Source organism: Equus przewalskii, chromosome 1 (genome assembly GCF_037783145.1).
Source record: "Equus przewalskii isolate Varuska chromosome 1, EquPr2, whole genome shotgun sequence".
Taxonomy (NCBI): Eukaryota; Metazoa; Chordata; class Mammalia; order Perissodactyla; family Equidae; genus Equus; species Equus przewalskii.
In genome coordinates this window covers 9064052-9085979 of record NC_091831.1, presented here as the reverse complement: position 1 = coordinate 9085979, position 21928 = coordinate 9064052, and the positions used below count along the sequence as shown (strand labels likewise).

The 21928-nt window shown below is 47.9% G+C and overlaps 1 protein-coding gene across 2 annotated transcripts in view; it reads right to left on the bottom strand.

The window, feature by feature from the left end:
- Positions 1-21928, bottom strand: part of CPXM2 (carboxypeptidase X, M14 family member 2) — a 130354-nt gene that overhangs the window by 81995 nt on the left and 26431 nt on the right. For both annotated transcript variants that reach the window (XM_008516223.2, XM_070631770.1), the window contains exon 3: positions 15573-15682. In XM_008516223.2, coding sequence (XP_008514445.2) covers positions 15573-15682 — 110 coding nt within the window. The remainder of the gene's footprint in view (positions 1-15572; positions 15683-21928) is intronic.

The following is a 21928-nucleotide window of genomic DNA, read 5'->3' as shown; positions in this document are numbered from 1 at the left end:
AAATGTGTATTTAAAAAATCAGATTCCCACATCCTCACCCCCACTCCACAGAAGGCCTGAAATTTTTCTCTAAAAACAAAAACCACAGAGGCTCCTGATTTGGGGATCCCAGACACAGAGGAAGGCATATGTGATGTGACAGATGAAAAGAGGGAACTCAGTGAGACATCAGCACACACTGAAGAGCGAGGGGCCCCAGCGCCCTTCCTCCACCCAACTCTACAACACAATGTAGCCAGGCTTACAGCGAACACACAAAACAAGCAAACTAAACATATCATGGAGAACAGAAGAAAATCTCAGAGGAGCTATAATAAGATTGCTTGAAAGAGATCTTGCTTATATTATAGGAAACAAGAATTGGATATTCTTAGAGGAAAAAATATTGAACAAGAAAGAGCTCTAGGAATGCGAAAATTCCACTAACAGTAGATAATAAGAGAAAAATAAGAAGAGCAGAGGAAGAAATCCAGAAGATTTTTAGGGGAAGAAATTACAAAAAAAAAAAAGATAATGTCCCAGATCTATAAAGCTTAAGTCTCTAAAACACTAAAGATCTAGTACGATGAATAAAATAAGACACACACCAAAGCATAGCATTGTGAACCTCAAAACACCAGAAATAAAGAGAAGATTCTAAAAGCTACCAACGAGGAAACAGATAATAAAACAAATGTGTAAAAACAAAGAAAAAGGAGTAAGAATGGCAGCAGGATCCTCCACAGCAACATCCGAAGCTGAAGAACGGAGGGGATGCCTTCCAAGTGATGGAGGAAAAGATTTTTAATTCTAGAATTTTATACTCAAACTACCAATCAATTCTGATGGTAAAAAAAAAAAGACATTTTTAGATTCACAGATCCTCAAAGAATTTCTCTCTCATGCACCCTTTCCACGAAGCTGCTAGAGGATATGCTCCACAAAAATAAGCCAGAACACCACAAAGATGAAGATATCAGGTCCAGAAATGAAGGGCTCCAACATAGGAGAGAATTCTCAGAATGGCAGCAGGAAGTCCCGAGAGAGTAGCTATGTAGAAGACCCAGAAAGCAACCCATTCAGCCTACAACAGGTCAAAGGGCTCCATGTCTGCAGAAACAAAAAAACAAAAGTGAGACTGAAAGCCTTTGAACAGGTTTGACCTTACAGAAAATTACAGTCACGCACCACGTCACAGTGTTTCAGTCAACAACAGACCGCACATACAACAGCGGTCCCAGAAGATTAGTACCATAGAGCCCAGGTGTGTAGTGGGCTATACCATCTGGGTTTGTGTAAGTGCACTCTATGAGATTCATACAATGATGAAATCACCTAACGGAACATTTCTTAGAACGTATCCTGGTTGTTAAGCAATGTATGACTGTACACAGAAAGGTATTTCAAAGACTCAGACGTATTGCAGGGTATGGGGAGATGATTTCTAAAATACAAGCAGACCTAGGAAAACAAAAAGTTGTCAAGAAATGATATCAAATGCATATTTCTTGGCTCAAAACTACAATATTTCCCGGCTCAGTAGTAAGCAATATTTACATTGTCATAATAATAAAAACCTTGAATGTAGACTTACCCAAAATTTGACATACAATTTTTATTGGAAGGATTAAAGAGGGGTAAATGGGTAAAAAGATGAGCGGAAATTCTCATCTTCCATAGTAAGAATTCAAAAGTTAAAGTCAACAATTTATAAATCAATACATATCAGCATGTGCATATTATTTAGAAATAAAGATTTAAATTCCCAAAGAAACAAGTAAAAAGAGTTGAAAGTAGCTGCTTCATTCACAGCATCGATGGCAGTCAGGGGTGGGGTGGAATGTGGATTGAATTGACAGGGGACCATTTTGCTGTTGTTGTTATAATCCATTTAACACTCTGAATTCTTTAACAACTTGCTTATAAAACTGACTAATACATATTTCAAAAAGGAAAGATATAGAGAGTGAGTGATGTAAAGCCTACTTGGTTTATTCTTTCATTTTCCAGGTGTCTATAGAGCACCTCCTATGTGCTAGGCTTTATGCAAAGTGCCTTGCCTTATGGCGAAGCCCAAACACGTAGAAAACAGTGAGTTTCAAAATCACTCTACTGTTGTGAAGTTACTGATCTGCATTATACATAATTCATAATCATGGCCTGCCTCTATACAGAAACATCTGGAAGCAAATTAAAAAGTTATCTCCAAGTGCATGTAACTATTTAGCGATTCCAGGATAGTTGACTTACAGCTGCCACTCTGCAGACAGCCCAGGGCCATTTGGATAGAAACAGAATGAAGTGACAGTTTTTAAAAATATTTTTGAGACAAAAACCTTAGAAGCGGCGGCTGAAACTTTTTAGCTTACCAACATGTCACCCCCTTTGGAGGGGTGGTTATCTAAAAATGTTAGACATGACACCGGATTAATATAGTTAAGTAACTAATCTGCCATAAAAGGACCTTAATGTGGTCTATCTCCTTCGATAAACCTCTGTGATACACCTTTCATAAACCCATAAAACTGCCCACATGCAAATCAGCTGAGCCTTCTCAAATTATCAGTGTCTTGTCCCAGTTCAGACTTTAATCATCAACAAAGTGAAAAAAGAAACATTCATTGCTTTTGAAGCCATTCTTAAAACCAAAAACCAATTTTATAAAATACTTCCTTGCATTGGCCAAGGAAACTAAAAAACATCTAGAGTTTGAAATTAAAGACATTTAAAAATAAAATCTATTAGGGGCTGGCCCCGTGGCCAAGTGGTTAAGTTCGCGCGTTCCGCTGCAGGCGGCCCAGTGTTTCGTTGGTTCGGATCCTGGGCGCGGACATGGCACTGCTCGTCAGACCACGCTGAGGCAGCGTCCCACATGCCACAACTAGAAGAACCCACAACGAAGAATACACAACTATGTACCGGGGGGCTTTGGGGAGAAAAAGGGAAAAATAAAATCTTTAAATAAATAAATAAATAAATAAATAAAATCTATTAAATACACCATAAACCATTTATTAATTGTTTTTAAAAAAAGAAAAGATAGGCACATGAAAAGATGCCCAACATCATTAATCATCAGAGAAATGCAAATCAGAACCACAGTGTCACACACTGTCTCACACCCATCAGAATGGCTATTAAAGAGAGAAAAAATAAGTGTGGCAAGGATGTGGGGAAAAGGGAACCCTTGTACACTGTTAGTGGGAATGTAAATTGGTGCAGCCACTATGGAAAACAGTATGGAAGTTCCTCAAAAAATTAAAAATAGAACTATCATATGATCTAGCAATTCTACCTCTGGGTATTTATCCAAAGAAAACGAAAACACTAATTTGAAGAGATATATGCACCCCTACGTTCATTGCAGCATTATTTACAATAGCCAAGATATAGAAGCAACCTAAGTGTCCATCAATAGATGAATGGATAAAGAAGACGTGGTATATGTACACAGTGGAATATTACTTGGCCATAAAAAAGAATGAAATCTTGCCATTTGCAAAAACATGGATGGACCTAGGGGGTATTACGCTGAGTGACATAAGTCAGACAGAGAAAGACAAGTCCTGTATGATTGCACTTATATGTGGAATCTAAAAAACAAAACAAACACACAAAACAAAACAGAAAGAGACTCAGATACAGGAAACAAACTGGCAGTTACTAGAGCAGGGAGGGGTGGAGGTGGGAGAAACAAGTGAAGGGGATTAAGAGGCACAAACTTCCAGTTATAAGATAAATAAGCAATGTGCAGCATAGGGAACATAGTGAATAATATTGTATTAACTTTGTATGGTGACAGATGATAACTAGACTTATTACAGTGATCATTTCATAATGCATATTACGTGATCATTTCGTAATACATGACGTACACTTGAAACTAATAGGATATTGGGTGTCAATCATACTTCAATAAAAAAGAGAAGATAGGGAAAGAAATATACTAATTGAAAAAGATAGTAAAGATTTTTCACATCAATATTCTAATTCAACTCAACTAAAATCTGGAAAACGCTTTGGTCACTATTATTGTATATCTATGGAATAAGTAGTTTGATGCTCAAAGTAAACAATTATCTCTTCACCTATCAGCGATCCACAAAAAGAGAGAGTGCTCCCACGCACCAGAGAGGCAGTGCAGCACGAAATAAATAGCCTTTGGAGTCCCGTGTGGGCAAAGTTCAAGTCCTGGGTCATTATTTAAATACCTCCGATTAGGTCAGTTTGTCTGTAAAATAAGCATAGAAACAGAATCTACCTGAGGGGCCTGTGGCGATGGGCACACGGTCGTCCGTAAAGGACCGTATGTGCACTCGGGAGAGGGCAGCTGTTGGGGAACAGGCATGACCCACTTTTCGGCTCCCATCTGCTGAGACCTGTGACTGAATTCGCTCTATGACACAAGCTAAGTTTTCCTCTATTCACAAGTGAATCTGGTCCATTTAGCCCATTGAGAGACGTGCTTCGTCTGAATGAGTCATCAACTCTTCTGGGATATTCTATTTTTATTGCTTCTTTTATTTCTGTTTTATCTTTAACTACTGACCCGTTTTCTTTGCTTTAAGTGTATATTTCCTCTGAAAATTTTAAAGGTCTGTCTCTCTGTTTTAGTGGTTAATTTAGTAACTATCACCTTATTCCATTGTGTGCATCTGCAAGTAACTTAACCATTGTCCTGCTGATGGACATGTGAATTGTCATCGCTTTGGTTTATCGTGAACAATGATGCTGTGAACCTACCTGCACGTGTCGCTGTGCCCATAGGAATGCATTTCTTTTAGACATAGGAGTGAATTTGTTAGGTCAACAGGTATGAGAATGTTGAGCTTTAGTAGATACCCCAAACAGATTTCCAAAGTGGCTGTGCTGTTTTACATTCCGAACACTGAATAAAAGTTTCTACTGCTCCACATCTTTGCCCACACTTGATATTGTCCTTTATTTTAAAGGCATTCTGGTGTCTGTGTGTCACATCTCATTGTGGTTTTAGTTTATATTACTTGATAACAATAATAGAGAGGACTTTTTCTTATGTTTAATGGCCACATTATTGCTCCATAACCAAAACATGTCTCTAGCCACACTTGCTTTGCTTCAGTCCCCCAAATATGTCATGTTCCCTGCCACCACAGGGCCTTTGCACACACTGTTTCCGTCAACCTAGAATTCCCCTCTCCCGCCTCTGCCAACCTATTGTCTGATAAACTCCTAACTTCTAATTATGTCCTCTAGAAAGATATGTTCAAGCCTAACTCCTGGAACCTCAGAATGTGACCTTATTTGGGACTAGGGTCATTGTAGATAAAACTAGTTAAGTGAAGGTGAGGTCAGACTGGAGCAGTGTGGGCCCTAAATCTGATGACTGATGTCCTTATAAGAAGGGGAAATTTGGACACAGAGACAGACACACACGGAGGGAAGAGGATGTAAAGGCATGCAGGGAGACTGCCATGCGACCACAGAGGCAGACACCAGAGTGATGCACTATAAGCCAAAGAACACCATGGAATGCCTGGGTACCGGAGGCTGGAAGAGGCACTGAGGGATCCTTTCCTAGAGGCTTGGAGGGAGCACAGCCCCACGAACACTTTTATTTCAGACTTCTAGCCTCCAGCATTGTGAGAGAATAAATTCCTGGGGTTTTTTCAAAGTATGTTTTTTTTGGCGAGGAAGATTGGCCCTGAGCTAACATCTGTTGCCAATCTCCCTCTTTTTTTTCCTCCCCAAAGCCCCAGTACATAGCTGTATATTCTAGTTGTAGGTCAGTCTAGTTCTTCTATGTGGGACGCCGCCACGGCCTGGCCTGACGAGTGGCATGTAGGTCCGCACTCAGGATCTGAACCGGTGAACCCCGGGCCGCCGAAGCTGAGTGAGCAAACTTAACCACAAGGCCACAGGGCCGGCCCCCAATTCCTGCTGTTTGAAGCAGCCTGGTTTGTGATACTTTGTTACGGAAGCCCCAGGAAACTAATACACAGGGCGCTCTCCTTCTGAGTATTGAGTATAGGTTGTAAATGTGCATTCGCTAGCAAGATTTTTTAAAAATTTCGTTTCCCAATTAGATGATCAGAGTTGCAGGCCAGAAAACATGGGCAGCATCCTTGACTCCTCTTTTTATCTCTTGCAGCCCTCATCCAAACCTTACCCAGCTCCTCATCGGAAAACCCTACTTTCAAATACCCAAAATCCCACCGCTTCTCCCCACCTCGCCCACACCCGTCTCAGCCGGAGCCAGCACCCTCCTCGTCTGGGGTGCAGCAGCTGCCGCCTAACACTCGCTCCCCTAGGTCAACCCAGCAACCGGGTTGCTTCTTTTCACCTGTTATTCAGAGCATGTCATTTCTGTGCCCAAAAACTTTCCAGGGCTCCCCAACGGACTCAGGAGTACAAGCCAAAGTCCTTCCAGGGTGACCTCCAGGCCTGCATTGCCCCCACCCACCCCACCATGCTCGCGCTGCTCCAGCCACACCAGCCTCCCACTGCACCCTGGTAGCGCCAGGCACGCTGTCACGGCAGGACCTCCCACTGCCCCGAACGCTCTCCCCACAGCTACGTGACCCCCTGCTGATCCCCTTCAAGCCAACTTAGCCCAAGTATCACCTCCTCTATGAAGCCGACCATGATCACCTTTAACCATGACCTGCCCCAACCCATCCCCGCCAGGGCCGGCCCTCCAGACCCTCACTACTGGCTGTGAGTTTGTCTTTCTTCTCTCCATCGCACCTATCACCTTCTAACAACTATCAAAGTTATATTTTATCACATTTCTTGCTTGTATGTGCCTCCCCCATTAGAACGTAAGCTTTAACACTGCAGGGATTTGGGCTACTTTGGTCTTTGAGGTATCCTGAGCACCTAGAAGGGGGCCCAGCACACAGTAGGCCCTTCTCAAATACTTGTTAACAGATCAGACACTGTTTCTATTTTTGCTCATCGCTTCCCAGGACTTCCTATAGTGCCTAGCATGTATAAGGTCCCTGGGAGGGGCGTTTGTTTCAAAGAATGAATAAGTAAAAGAATCTGCTCTGACCTTTCTTTCCCCCTCTTTCTCCCTGTCCCCCTCCCACATCCTCTCCCGACACTGGCCTCTCTGCTTGTACCCACTGAAGCCCTAGCACGAATGACCTGCACACCTGACTCCCGATTGTACACGTCCTGGAGACAGTCAACCCAGAGGGCCCAGCCCCGGGGGCATCATTTGAGAAGACACAGTTCGGCTGTGCCCACTGAATGGACACACGGCCCCGGGGGTGATGGCTTCACCCCTCAGACTCCTCCGGGCCCTGCCAGGAGGCGGGTCCGGAAAGTACCAGGGGCTCAGGCCAGCGGGCAGGGAGATGAGCCATGAGATGAGATGCCCAGGGGGCCCCACGCTGAACCTTCTCATGGGTCTTGGAGACGGAAAGGAGGGGGTGTGGGCTTACCTGCAGCCCAGAACCTTCCATCTGAGTCTCAGCCCTGAGCTCACTAGCTGTGGGGCAAGGGCAGGGCGTTCAGCCTCTGACTTCAATTCTTATCTCTACAACAGAGTTCCCCTATGAGTATAGCGAAGATGAAATGAAATACTAATTTAATGAAACGCAATAAAACAGTAAAGAAAAATTCACACAGCAAGTGGAACACAGTCTCCATCTGAAGCACAGGGTCTGTGGTCACAGGCCAGGGCTGTCTGCGACTTGGGCTCCCCTTGTCATTCTGTCACATCCTTTTACTCCCAGTTCTCCTAACTGCTCATATGTTTACGATGCAAGCTTCTCGAGAAAAAGAACAGCACATTAACATCATTACGGTAATACGCATTTTAAATTTTCCGAGAGTCATGATTTAAAGTATTTGGTCCTGTTATTCCCATAAAAAGCCAAATATCCAAAATTCCAGCATTTTGGCATCCAAACACTCTCTCCCAGACTGTTCTAGAAGCCAGATGCAAAACAAAAATCCCTTTTTCAGAAGAAGCAGGACATTCCTTGGTTTGGAAGCTGTACCCACTGTGATTATTTTTGCCTCTGCTGCACCTAGCACATATATAGCCCCAAATGAGGACTTATGTTACAGCAAGATTTTGTGTAGCCAGAAATAGACGAGATGCTGAGCACCCAGAGATTTGGGACTGTCTGAAGGAATAGGCTTTGGGGTCAGAAGACTCTGGGTGCAGATCATTCCAGCAAGAGGCAGGAGTGGGCACGCCCAGGGTGACGCCTGAGAAAACGGTGCCGCCTGAGACGCCCCACAGACTTCCTGCCAGGACAGACACGGTCTCCACACCTGGGCAAAGTGGGGCACCAGGTGTCTCAGGGCCAAAGGGGACAGGGAGACAGACGGTGGGATGTGACCTGCACGTGAACTTCGACGCCATGATAAAACTTGGTTCAATGCTCCATAAGCAGTTTCACGTCTTCCTGCAGGGTACGTCTGAAGCCACAGGCACTGCCCAGCTTCAAGCCTTACACCTCATTTCACATTAAAAAAATTATCAGAACATCGAAGTGGATCCTAATATCAGCATCCAGGTGCTCCGTAGAATTCCTTTAACAGAATGACTAATGAGAGGAGCTGTGGTTGATCCAGCCGTGCTGAGAAACAGCTCAGACAGATGCTGCTACTATAACCAGACACATGCTCGTGAAAGAGGTACCAGAGGTGACCTTCTCTCAGGGTCAAACTCTTAGTCATTTCTGACACATATGAGACAAGATGTGGGCCACAGGATGTCCAAAGACCATGACCAGGCACCACAAGGACATCTGGAGGTGTTATGCGGAGTCCCAAGTTTCTTCTCGTGACCTCAAAATGTCAAGCCTTTCTTCGAAACTCTAATCTGAGCATCAACTCTTTTACGTTCCCGACTATAGGCAGGGATTACGGTGATATCCTGAGTTCCAGCCACACTCTTGGTATTTCATTTCTTCTGATCACGTCAGGGTCATGCTTATCATATCTTTAGGGTCTTAAGAAGGAAATTCAAATGCAGCCCTTTGAAATGGCAAGTGCTGCTACAGTTTGCTCAAGGCTTTGCAGCTGAGAAAGCATCCACCATAAAGCGGCCACTGGGAGGAGCATGGTCTCTGACTCCACCTTGCTGAGTTTATGAGCCACGGAAAATCTCTCAGGGTCTCAGAGGATTCTGCAGGGACAGGACACATGCTGAGCTGCCATGAAATGATCCACTTGAATACAGAGGCACCTCCTAAGACCAACTAGAGGCAAACAATGACCCAAGCGTGATTTTAGAGGTCATTGCGAAGTCTTCTCTTTGACACTTGGAACGTTAATTTCCAATCTGTCTGTGGCTGCTCCCGGAACAGAAGATGCCAACGATTGCTTCTAAATGAGATCACAGCGTCTTGAGTGTGTTAGTATAAAAGGATCCTGGACACACTGAAAGAATAATCACCAGTGAGAGGACAAACCTTCACCAACCTGCTGAACTGGACCTCTTCCTTGAATTCTTGCAAGATCTGTCTGGTCCCAATGTACTGATGAAACATAAACTTGGGTTTCTTCTCTAAGCTTATATATTAAATTGACATAAGCAAAATTTCACTTGCAAAAAAAAAGTTGCAAGTTGAATTATAAGGTGATTTTACTCTTTTAAAGTCTTCTCCTTAAAATGAGGATAAAAGAGTGCTAGAGACTGAATGTGAATGTCCCCTCAAAATTCACATGCTGAAACCTAGCCCCCTAGGTCCTGGTATTTGGAGGCGGGGCCTTTGGGAGGAGATGAGATCATGAGGGCCCACGAACGGGATTAGTGCCCTTATAAAAGAGAACCCACAGAGCCCCCAGGCACTTCCACCAGTGAGGACACAGAGAAGGCAGCCATCTATGAACCAGGAAGAGGGTGTCACCAGACACCCAGTCTCCCAGTGCCTTGATCCTGGACTTCCCAGCCTCCAGAACTGGGAGAAATAAATTTGTGCTGTTTATAAGCTACCCAATATAGGGTATTCTGTTATAGCAGCCCAAATGGACTAAGGCAAAGAGACAAGTGTGTCTGCTATAACATGGCACATGCAATTCAGTAAACTTCACAGTCTGCAAAACCTTACACTATGAAAACCGAGTTCCCATGAAAAATAGAATTCTAGCCAGACCATTCAAAATCTATGCAGCTCTGTAATCAGAAGACCAAAAAAAACAAAAACAAAAACAAAACTTAAAAAAAAAGCACAGTTAAGAAGACATGCTAATTGCTTAAAAAATAAAAAAAATATATAAATAAATAAATACAGCTATAATGATAGGATTTGCCCTAAAAAAAAAAAAAAAACATGGTGAAAGCAGCATGACGGAAGAGGGTGTGAGGAAGCATGGGAGCTGCTGAGCGGAGGGGGCAGAGCAAAATGTGCAAAGGAACTGAGCGACGGCATCCGAACACAGAGCTCCCGGCCCCGAGTCAGAGGAGCGTGGAGAGCCGAGCTCCACGTACGGGAAGTGCAGGAGGGAGCTCTTCTGAGGATTCTGCACGCAGCTGCGTTGGTGCATGGAGGGGTCAGGGGCTGGTGCCTGGTCCCACAAAACCCTGATGTACTGGGGGTCAGCCCAGTGGCGCAGCGGTTAAGTGTGCATACCCTGCTTTGGTGGCCCGCGGTTTGCTGGTTCGGATCCCAGGCACAGACCTACCCACCACTCACCAAGCCATGCTGTGGCAGGTGTCCCACATGTAAAATAGAGGTGGATGGGCACAGATGTAAGCTCAGGGCCAGTCTTCCTCAGCAAAAAGACAAGGATTGGCGGCGGATGTTAGCTTAGGGCTAATCTTTCTCAAAAAAAGAAAAAACTGATGTACTGGCAAAAGTGGTACATGGAGCAATGCTACTTCTGTATCATAATGACATCATCCCGTATTTGCCGATCACATATGAGCAAATCTGCGACAGCAAAACTGGGAGAGAGTAGACCAGCCTGCACCGCCCCTTCAAGAGGACTTCTTCACAGCAGCCACAGCACCCTGAAGCCGTCGCAGCACTATACACACTGTATACAGGGGCTTTTTTTGCAGAAAGGCATGTTGACACTTTTTATTAATCAGAAAGGAGGTGACTGATCACCTGGAACATTCTCAGAGTGGACATCAAAGCCCTTCAATAGCCCCAGCAGCAATTCCAGAGCTTTCCACACTCAGTGCCACTCTAGAAGGCTTGCTCTCCATGCCCCCTCCCGCCGCCAGCCCTTTCCCTGGGGGGTCCCGGCCCCGGCCGCTCACCCTTGGTCCCTGCAGAGCTTCTTCATGATTATAAGCCACAAGAGCACAGTTAGACCAGGGGCTTGCAAACGGGGTTCCACAACTACCTAGAAACATCTATTAGGCACATACATATGTGCAGACAGTGTGATGAGACAATGTGGGAATACCCACAAAAACAAAATTCACATCCCCTGCAAGAAGGTTACCATTTGGTGAGGGTGACAGAGGAGTAAATCAATGTCAGATCATTGTCAGGAAAGAAAGATGCACACGGTTTAATCATCACCCAGATGTGCCTGGGACACTCTATCTGGTGACCTGGGGCAGTTTAATGGAGGATCAAGGACTCCCGGATTAAAGCAGCTTCTCCACATCCTGCCTCCCCCAGGAAATCTTAACCAAGTGACTCTTCCGGTCCACATGTCCGTTTTCTATAAGATATAGGTAATAATAATAATAGCACTTGTCTCACGTGGAGGAATAAACGAAACAATGCTCGAAAGTGCTCAGCACAATGCCAGTACCTACCAGAGCCGATCCCCGCTCTCCGCTGGAGACTCAGCATCTTGAGGAAAGGGAATGAACGGGAGCTTTCCATCTTTGCTCTTCTAAGGCCTGGCACACTTCCCAGCACACAACCGGCACTTCACAATGGCCAGCTGAGCGAATGCATTGTAACGGACACAAATACGGCATCTGAGAATTGCTGACGACAATTCTCTTTCTTTACTCCTTCTGATGCTCACACCCCATGAAGGTGGCAGTGCTGGTGGTGGGACCTCTACCTTACTGATGAAGACACTGAGCCTCAGAGAAGTCGGGCATCTTGCCTAAAGCCACTCAGCTCATTAGCAGAACCAGGAGGTGCGTCAAGCCTGCAACCCTGAGCATTCTGGGTGGACCACATGGGTGCCCGCAGGGCCAGGCCAGCAGGCCGGGCTGGAGGAATCTCGTTCACACCCTGCACAACGGCATTTAACCACAGTTTCTAATCCGGATATCTTGGTGTTTCTCACACATCAAATCCCATTAGCTTCATACGCCTACGAAATACTCATATGAGAGACAAGATATGGTTATTTTTAAACTGCGTTTCAACCCATACGTGTGGGAAGATGCATTTTGGAGCACATGTGATGGTGGAATCAGGCTTCCTCTGGCGCTGATTCTGGAAGGTACGAAGCACAGAGGGACCCCAACCTAGTCATGATTTCCCCGTGAGGGAGTGGCATACAGAAGCCCCTCACACAAGCTTCAAGTAACCCTCCACTCTCTGTGGTTAACACCACGTCACCCAAGGGGGTGGCTGGCCTAGACTCCGCCACTAAAGGAGCAACTTCACATTCTGAGGGCAGGGGCAGAGGTTTGTTTGGCAGAGGGCATCTGGGAAAATGATACATCACTGAAGAAAAGATGAATCTCCATTAGGACAAGCAGCACTGAAGTGGTTTTCACTGAAGTGGTTTTCAATCACCCCCCTGATTTGCACCCTGATTGGAGGCAGGAGAGTGTGTCTGCAATGCTTTCAGCCTGGGGAGTGTGCTTTCTCCCTGGGGTGTGCCTCCCTTGGGCGAAGGATGAAGGAGGCAGGAAGATGATCAGGACATAAGGACAGCCCAGCCGGCTGCCCCCTGCTGGATGACTGGTCCACGAGCAGGGCCTCCTGCATGGCCCCATGAAGGCAGGGCAGTGAGTAACCTCCACCTGCCTTCACCTGACATCCTCTGTACATGTCCTGTGTTCGGGGCACCGTTCTGGGCTCGGGGTGGGGAAGGGAGACAAAGCCCTTCTAACCTGGGGCTTCCGCTCAAGGAGGGGCAGATAACACCCGAGGAAGTAAGTCAGCCATGGGTCGGGGAGGGACGCGCAGATCGCACAGGGCCAAGCAGGGAGTTTCCAAGAGCACCTGGAAGCTACTGGAGGCTTTAAGCAGAGGAGTGAAATGACCCAGTCAATGTTTTAAAATTATAAATCAGGGGCCGGCCCAGTGGTGCAGTGGTTAAATGCACACATTCTGCTTCAGCGGCCGGGGTTCATCGGTTCGGGTCCCGGGTGCGGACATGGCACCACTCGGCAAGCCATGCTGTGATAGGCGTCTCACATATAAAGTAGAGGAAGATGGGCACGGATGTTAGCTCAGAGCCAGGCTTCCTCAGCAAAAAGAGAAGGATTCGCAGCAGATGTTAGCTCAGGGCTAACCTTCCTCAAAAAAAAAAAAAACTAAAATTATAAATCACCTAATTTCACTGTTCAACAAATCCTGTGAGCGCTTGGGATCTTCATTTTTCAGATGAGGCAAAATGAGGCTCAGAGATGTGAGATCAAAGTTCCAAAGATCCCAAAATCTAGACATGCCAAGGCCAAGATCTGAACTCCACACGCCCAACATGGATGCCCGTGCTGTACACCCTGCCATCCACTCTGCCGGGGACGTCCCAACCGGAAGGACACAACCCAACCCCTGCCCCGATGACAGCACCACTCATTAATGCCCAAAACAGCCCCACGCCCATCTGATCTAGCCTTGCTTGGGCCTGACTTCATTTACTCAGAAGACTGGAGCCCATGCAAGGTGCCGGAGTCACCGAGATTATCAACTGTCACGCCTGCTCAACCTTTGAGCGTCCATCCTCTTATCAAATACAGTGTCCAGTTGTACACATCCAAATGTTTCTTAACAGCTGTTATTTTAAAAAGAGAAAGAATATTTATAAACCAACCTTTGGATTTCATTAAAGTTAGTTCTGGAAACGTTCTACCTGAATTCGTCTGAACAGAAAAGCAGTGATGGTTGAGTGGTTTGAAAGTCTCTTTGATGCGGTCAAGTGTCGAGGGAGGAGGGAAGAGGAGAAGCCTGGAGTCAGAGCTCCGCTCAGATGCGGCTAAACCCATGACCTCCCTGGGGAGGGGCCTCAGCCACTCCTGTCCAGTTCCCAGCACAGCGGCTGCCCAAAGCACATTTACAGTGACCACTGAGGGAATGAGGTGTTGGCTCTGCCGCGCAGAAGCTGTTAGCCTTGATGGCCATCCCGCGTCTCGGGGATGAACAGACCACCCCCGCCCAGAAGCCTAGATGAGATGGTGCACATGCAAAAGGGTTTGGAAACCACATAGTTATAGAGTAATTGGAGAAAGAAAACTAAAACATTAGAGAACCACACAGGACAGCACATGATCAAATGCTACATGGAGAAGGGACGGATCAGCAGGAGCTGGAGCAGGAGGGAAAAGGCATTGTGGATGGGCCGGTAGAATGACGCCCCATCGCCCACTAAGACATCCACGTGCTAACCCTAGAACCTGTGAATACTAAGGTTATGTGGCAAAGAGAAATGAAGGTCGCAGATGCAATTAAGGTCACTTGAGATGGGAGATGATCCTGTATTACCCAGGTGGGCCCAAGGTCCTCACAATGGTCCTTAAAAAGTGGAAGAGGGAGACAGAAGAAACAGCCAGAGAGACGGCAGCTTGAGAAGGCCTCAACCTGCCATTGCTGGCTTAGAAGAGGGAAAGAGCCACGAGCAAGAATAGGATGCCTCTAGAAGCTGGAAAAGGCAAAGAAACGGGATTCTCCCCTAGAACTCCGGAAGGAACACAGCCCTGCCCAGACCTTGATTTTAGCCCAACAAGACTTCTATCCTCCAGATCTGTAAGGGAATAAATTTGTGTTGCAGAAGGGGCTATGTTTACGAGAATGTGTTAGAGCAGCAGGAGGAAACTAACACCCTGGAGGAAGCAGGATTTTCACTGGGTGGGGTAGGGCAGGGGAAGCGAGTTGCAGGTAGGGGGACCTGCTTGAGAAAAGGCCTGGAGTCAAGAACTGCAGGGTGTACAGAGTGTCAACGAGGGGCTCCCCTTCCGGGAGCAGGACCTCGACAGCAGCGAGGGCCAAGGTTATGGTGGCCCTTGAGTCTCAGGGAGGAAAGCCAGCCATGATGTGCCAGGCCCTGGAGAGCCACTAAGGGTTTGGCCTGGGGAGAGCCACAGAACAGCCTGGAAGAGGTGTGTGTAGAGGGGAGGTGAGATGCATTGGCAGGGAGGCAACAGAGGACAAATGCCACTGCCTGCCCATGCCCACAGGTGTTCTGGGTTCTCCTCCTGACCTTTCCAGACAGACGACTAGAGGGGAAGAGCTCAAGAGCCGGAGGCGGACCAACCTGGGTCCAGGAACTGGCAGCATCCTTTCCACTAAGTAGTCTTTGGAGAAGACACCCACCCTGAGTCTCAGAGCTCTCTCTGTGAAATGAGGATTCCACAGCATTGTCCTTCCCGCTGGGAGAATCAGGGCTGAGGCACTGTAAACATCATGCATGCCACCTGACCCAAGCTCAACGAGCCATCGCTGTGTCTACAACCAGAGCGCCCAGCAGCACACGCAGAAGCCTTCCCACGGCCCTGGTACCTGGATGTTGAGTCTCCCTCGATGCGCCCCCAGGCCGTAGCGCTTCGAAGTGGATGCATGGAGCTGGAAGTCTGTGATTTTTAAGGTTTCCAGACCAAGAGGTGGGCAACCTGGAAAGGACAATGCTTGTTAAAAACAAGGACAGATGTTAAAAGAAACAAGTGCCTGGTTTTCTAAATCTGGCCACGTGCTTTTCCGTTTTTCCTGAACTCCCTCTCCTCATGGCAGCCCCACCCTCTGGTATGCCCGGGGTTTCCACACAAACATTGTCGACTCAGCTGTCAAACACTAAGCCAATTTTCTTTCTTGTCGGCATTTCCTTTCTGGGTGTTTTTGCTCTAATCTTCTTTCTCTCTGTCGCTGTCCATGCTACTGTCTGTGGCTGTTTCCAATTAAGGCTCCTTCCACAACGTGACACAGCCAGGGAGCGTTATTGGTTAGAAATTTTGGAGTGATCCCAATGAGCTCTGCAAATTAATCAGAATTGGTTGATTTTGCTTCAGCAATTCTGGCCTTTTTATTGTGCATGCTAATGAGCAGAGCAATATAAATAGAAAAAAAAATCTATTGTCTTCCATTCTTGACAAGGCTAGTAATTCTGAGAACGGCTACTCCACACAGTCTGGTCCAAGCTGCCCCTGGAATAAGCTGCAGGCACCGGGCAGGCCCTTGGCCATTCTCCTGGTCCAGCCCACCGTCCCCATGGATAAGAGCTTTAACAGCAGCCCTGGGGCCGGATCCCAGGCCTCCTGACTTCTGGGCTGCTTTTCTCACCACCCACCCTGCCACGGGGCTGGAAATCTCCAAGTGATGCTATCTCCTTCAAATCTGACCCTGGAGAAAGAAAATAAAAACTCCGGAGTAGAAGTGAACAAATCTATTTCTACTAGAATTATTGGAAACCTCTAATGTAACAGAAGCAAATTTAAAAAGCTGTGTAGTCACTGCCAAGATAGGAGTGTGCCCAGGGATCGCAGGGTCACCTGGGGACGTGGAGGTATCTGTCCATCCAAGACAAACCCCTGCAGGGAAAAGGCCCCTCTGGAGGCTGGAGGAGGCTGGGCAGACAGCAGTCACTGGGGTGCTCTGTGGGCCCTGGGGTAAGATAGTCTGCCCAAGGGCTGCAGCCAGAGGAATCCAGGCCTCCAGGACCTGAGATGCCCTCAAGTCTTCCACTTGACTTCTCAGAAGAGGAAACAGAGGCCTCGAGACTTGAGGCAAGCCATCCAAGGCGTCTCTGCCAGCAGCAGAGCTGGACCTCAGATGCCAGCCTCCAGATTCTCAGCTCCTGGCTTGCAAACAAGCCACGCTGCTTCCCTGGCCCTGTCCATACCTGCCGGGAGGCTGCCTGGCTTGGTAAATATTTATCAGCCATCTGTGCTGTGCTTGGGGAGGCAGAGGTTCAGGTGCCAGCAGGGCGAGGAGCATGAGGAGGGAGGTGATGGTACTGCTGCCACTAGCCAGACACTGCAGGAGAACTCGCAAGGCTTCAGGTGGCACCATGAGCAATAATGCTCCAGCTGGCTTCTGCGAGAGGTGGCTGTGCCACAAGTGGGGCGTCATGTGTCCAATGGGGGGTCCATGCAGTGAGCCTGAGAAGGGGCCATGCAGCGGGGGGTGGGGGGCACACATGAAGCAAGCCAGCTGTACCTGCCCCTCTGCGTTCCTGCCACCTCCACAGCTCAGCCCCCAAGCCCAGGTTATAGAACAGGGGGAGCCCAAGGCCCTGTGCTGCTCCACTCTGGCCTCAGGACAGGTGGCACCTTCTCTCAGTGCTGCTTGCCCCTCTGGACCAGGACCCTTCAGGCTCTCAGACCCTGGTGGTCACTGGCACGCACCAGAGGCCCTGGTTGGGATTCAGGGCAAGGCACGAGGGTCAAGGTCACTGCCTGTGCTCTCTGGGAAGCTGGACTCTCGGATGTCCTTCAACCTGCCACTCGGAGCCTGGCTCTGACCTTGGGCTCGCAGACTGCCCTGCTGCTCCCAGTTCAAACCTCCTCTCCTCCTGGCTCCCCTCATCCCCTTCTCCTTGTCCCAGCTCGCCTGGGCGTCCAGGCACATGTCCAGGCACATCAGCATCCTCAGGAATAACTGCATCTCCCCAGCCTTGACCCCAAGTTGACCGGGCCACGGTTCTGTTAGACAATTCTGTGCATCCTGGGAATGGCCTCTACGTGTCTCAATTATGGCAGATGTGCCAGCTTTGCTTTCAGACCCTAAGTGGAAACAGGGCGCTGGTTCTGTCCCACCTCTCCTGGTGCTCAGTTCAGGTCCCCAACATTCCCATAATCAAGCAACAGAAACACAAAACGGATCTGCCGCCAATTCAATGAACCTATTTCACAGCCACATTGAATGTTCCATCCCCTTAGGACTTCCTTCTTAGTAGAAAACAGGGCAGGTGGTGAAGTCCACATACTTCATCCAGCTAACACCTCCCATTTATATCGTTGAGACAGGCAGACAGACCGACAGATAGATAGACAGACACACATATATTACTTACTAGTTAAATAAAGCAACAATAATTGCCATCCAATGCATTTCTTCCAGGAAAAGAAAACATCCATATGTATATTAATATTTTAATTCAAAAAGGAACTACCTGAATAAAATTGCATATTGATCAAAATTGCTCTTCTGTTGATATGTGGAAGCTCCGCCACATCCTCTCACCAAGATACACAGGGGTGAAAAGGAAGTGCCCGTAAGTGGGCTGTTTCTTGACTGCACGTCTAACATCAACTCAAAAGCTTGATGGCTGCCCTCTCAGGGGGGCTAGACCATCACGTACACGTGGCAAGAGTGGAGTCCCAGGCAGCCGGTGGTGCTGTCAGCTGCCACATCAGCCAAATGTCCACTCTTGTCCACTCTTGAGTTGACGTGACATCACAAGCCAGAAAAGCCAGTCCTTCCATCCACGGCACAGCTGACGATGCCTTTGGTGGGGAGCCCAGATAAACACACACGCTCTCGGCCTGCTCGGAAATGTTGCCTCCCAGGAATCCTAATAAGGATTTTTCTTCCCTGTTAGAAGACACCATCTTTAGAGAATTTAGTTTTGTTTGGCAGCCTCCTCCGTCGTCCACGCCATTAATAAAGATGCTAGAGATAGATCTACACTGAGAAACTGCAAGGCCCTTGGCGGCAACACCAATTACTGACACACGGGGGTTAGCGGGGCACCTTTGGTTGTGAGAAACCAGCAGTATTTAACGCAAGCAGAAATGGGAATGATTGGAGGGAGGGCAGGAAGCTCTCAGAGGGGACGAAGGCAGGGACACAGGACAGGTGCGGAGTGGAGCCAGAAGAGCCCTCGTCATCCAGGCAGCAGAAGCCACCAGCCGGTGCACTGCCAGAGGAGCAGATCGACTCCCACAGCACTTTCCAGCCCGCATCGCATCTTTCAAGGGCCTCCACTCAACCTCACATCCCACCTCCCAGACAGAGTCCGACTCGCCTCGTCACACGTCTGCCCACTGGGAAGGGGGTGCTGTGAGTGAGGGGAATGGATGCCGGTCACTCACGGGACAGGCGTGTGGAGTCACCTGCCCAGCGTTGCAGGTACATAAGGGCCAGCGCAGCCTTGTGCCGTTGAGGTGGAGTCGGGTCTTGCAGCCGCCCCAGGAGTCTATAGCTCCATCTCCGCTTGCTCTCCACCACTCCCTTCTTGAATTTTTGCATTCTGCACTCTGGCTTCTGTCTCGAATCATGGGGCTCTCCTCATTTGGTGGCCCTTTTGGGATCCTCAGCCTCTTCTTGGTCTCGCTGCCATCTGCTCCCTCTTGCTACTCCCTCCCTCCACCCCTGTGGCTTCCATAACACGATATTCTCCAGTTTCTTTCCCTCCCTTGTGTGAGGGGAGCCTTTTCCTGCCCTTCAGCACAGGGTGTAACCCTCGGACTCGGTAAGAGTCCTCCCTCCCTTTCCCTTTAACAATCCACAGTGGGCACCCATGGCCTCACCCACGAGATGTCACAGATGCCGTCTACACTAGTAGGAATCAAATCACACAGATGGAGTTTAAACCCAGGACACCACTCATGAGCATGTTTGGAGACTGACTATTCCACAGCCTTCCATACGTCAGGCGTGGCAGCAGAAGCCGTGGTGGCTCCTGTCGCTGCCGATGTGAAGGCCACAGCTGAAGCACACGTGCCAAGTGTCATCCACAGTCCACTCCTGAGGGAGCTCCAAGGCCGCAGCGACTTCCTCCTCCTCGGCATTCTGTCTCCACACACTCAGATGGCAGAGGCCCCAGGAGGGGTCACAGAGACACAGCACCAGTGCCGTCTTCACTCGGGACGTTTCTCTCCATTCCACCAACTCTCCACTCTTCATTTTTCCCTTTGAGAGCTTCCATGCCTTGCCTGCCATCACATATCTGTCTTACATTGACTTTCACTCCATTCCCATGACCATCAACGAAATTTAGTTCAACAGACGTTTACTGCGTCCCTACCTAACACAGGGGGCCATGCTCCATGACGCAGGACCCCTAGGCTCAGCTAAAAGCATGTGCTAAACCAGCTGGGGGTTCCCCACCTTTCTAAAGTCACATCTGAAAAGATTTTGTAGTTAACAAAAAGTTTAAGTATAAAGTAGTTTAAGGGGCCAGCCCAGTGGCATAGTGGTTAAGTTCATGCGCTCTACTTCAGCAGCCCAGGGTTTCACAGGTTCAAATCCCAGGAACAGACCTACACACTGCTCATCAAGCCATGCTGTGGTGATGTCCCACATACAAAATAGAGGAAGACTGGCACAGACGTTAGCTCAGGGCCAATGTTCCTCAAGCAAAAAGAGGAAGACTGGGAACGGATGTTAGCTCAGGGCCAATCTTCTTTACCAAAAAAACCAAAAGTAGTTTAAGCATAAACTCTCTGCCCTACACCCCTTTATGCAAAGATGAATGAGGGAAAAATCCCAGGTCAGAATAACATTGTTCCTGACAAAAGTTTCTAGGCCCATTGTAATGACTTGTACTCAAAGCTTGACACAGAAATCTCCACATTTAGAAAAATGAAGGATTTTCCTACACTCAAGAACAGGACAGGAAAATAGACATGGGGAAATTACCCCTTGATTTAAAGATTCTAAATTAATTCAAAATACACAGTACTGAAATGTTCTCTGTACTAAACGCTTAATTCAGCATTTCAGTATATTCCAACTGGACTCATTTTTCTCCTCTTCTTTCTACCCTGGGAACATCATCCTCAAGATTTTCAGCAGGTCCCTTCAATGCCCAAAATGAGCAAAGTGAGTTGCTCCTGCTCCTTGGGTTCATCCACAAATTTGGCAGAATAATCCTACGCTAGAGAGAAAATCACACAGGATGATCAAGAAGCCTCTGCGAAGCAAGCTCAGCCCCTCAGGAGAAAGGTGAGGGTGGGAAACCTTTAACATACAGAACAGTCTGGAGGCCTCAGAGCCCCATGGGCGAGGTGGGCCCTGTGCTGACACAGCACTGAGAGCCAGTGAGGTCCCCAGTCGTTCAGGGATCTGCAAAGGGCCGGGGGGCCATTCCTCCCTCCGGCTGCACCCTGGGCTGGCAAAGGCTGAAGAGCAATTCAGAAAGGAACAGGAAACACCAGGAAAGGTGGCCACTAGCTCCCACAACCTGGGGCCAACGCTCAAGGCTGCCTCCCAGCCCTGGAGGTGACATCTGCACAACTGAGTTGCTCAGCTGCTCCCTGGACTTAGGACACAACGGGGGACCGCTGCTACCATTATAACCCCAAAGGCAGTTAAGCAGCCAAACAAAATCTACAGAATGAGGCAGCTGACGTCAAGGACACCTCCACGACCTCAAAACGAGAACCCTGGAAAGGCAGAGGGTATAAAAGGACGTCCACGGCTGCCAGCAGACGACCAAGAGAGGAACGAGCAGACCAACACGAGACTTCTCACTGGAACCTGGGCATCCAAAGGGCTGAGGGAAAAGAAATTAGGATCCAGAACCCACTCTCAGTCAATAGCCAAGGTAACTAAGGACATCTTCAGACATACGAGAACTTAGAAAACTTACCCCCTGGTCCATCATAACCGTAGGCTCTTGCTGAAAGAACCGCTGGAGTAACATGCCAGACACACACACACGCACGCACACACACGATATAGTGAGTGCTGAATACACTGCACAGTGACTTCTTCTCAAAAAAGTCCGGCGGACGCTACCAGCCACAGAACTCCAAAAGCAATGCAAAGCTGGAACAAGAAGTTAGAGTTCTTTTGGTTTTAAATTCTCAAAGGGACATCTTGTCTCTGTCTAAGCGGCTGTCAATCACGACGCCACCTTCCAACAACGAGGACTCTTCTTCATCCTTTAGAAAACTTTACCGAGGAAGACAGCAGTG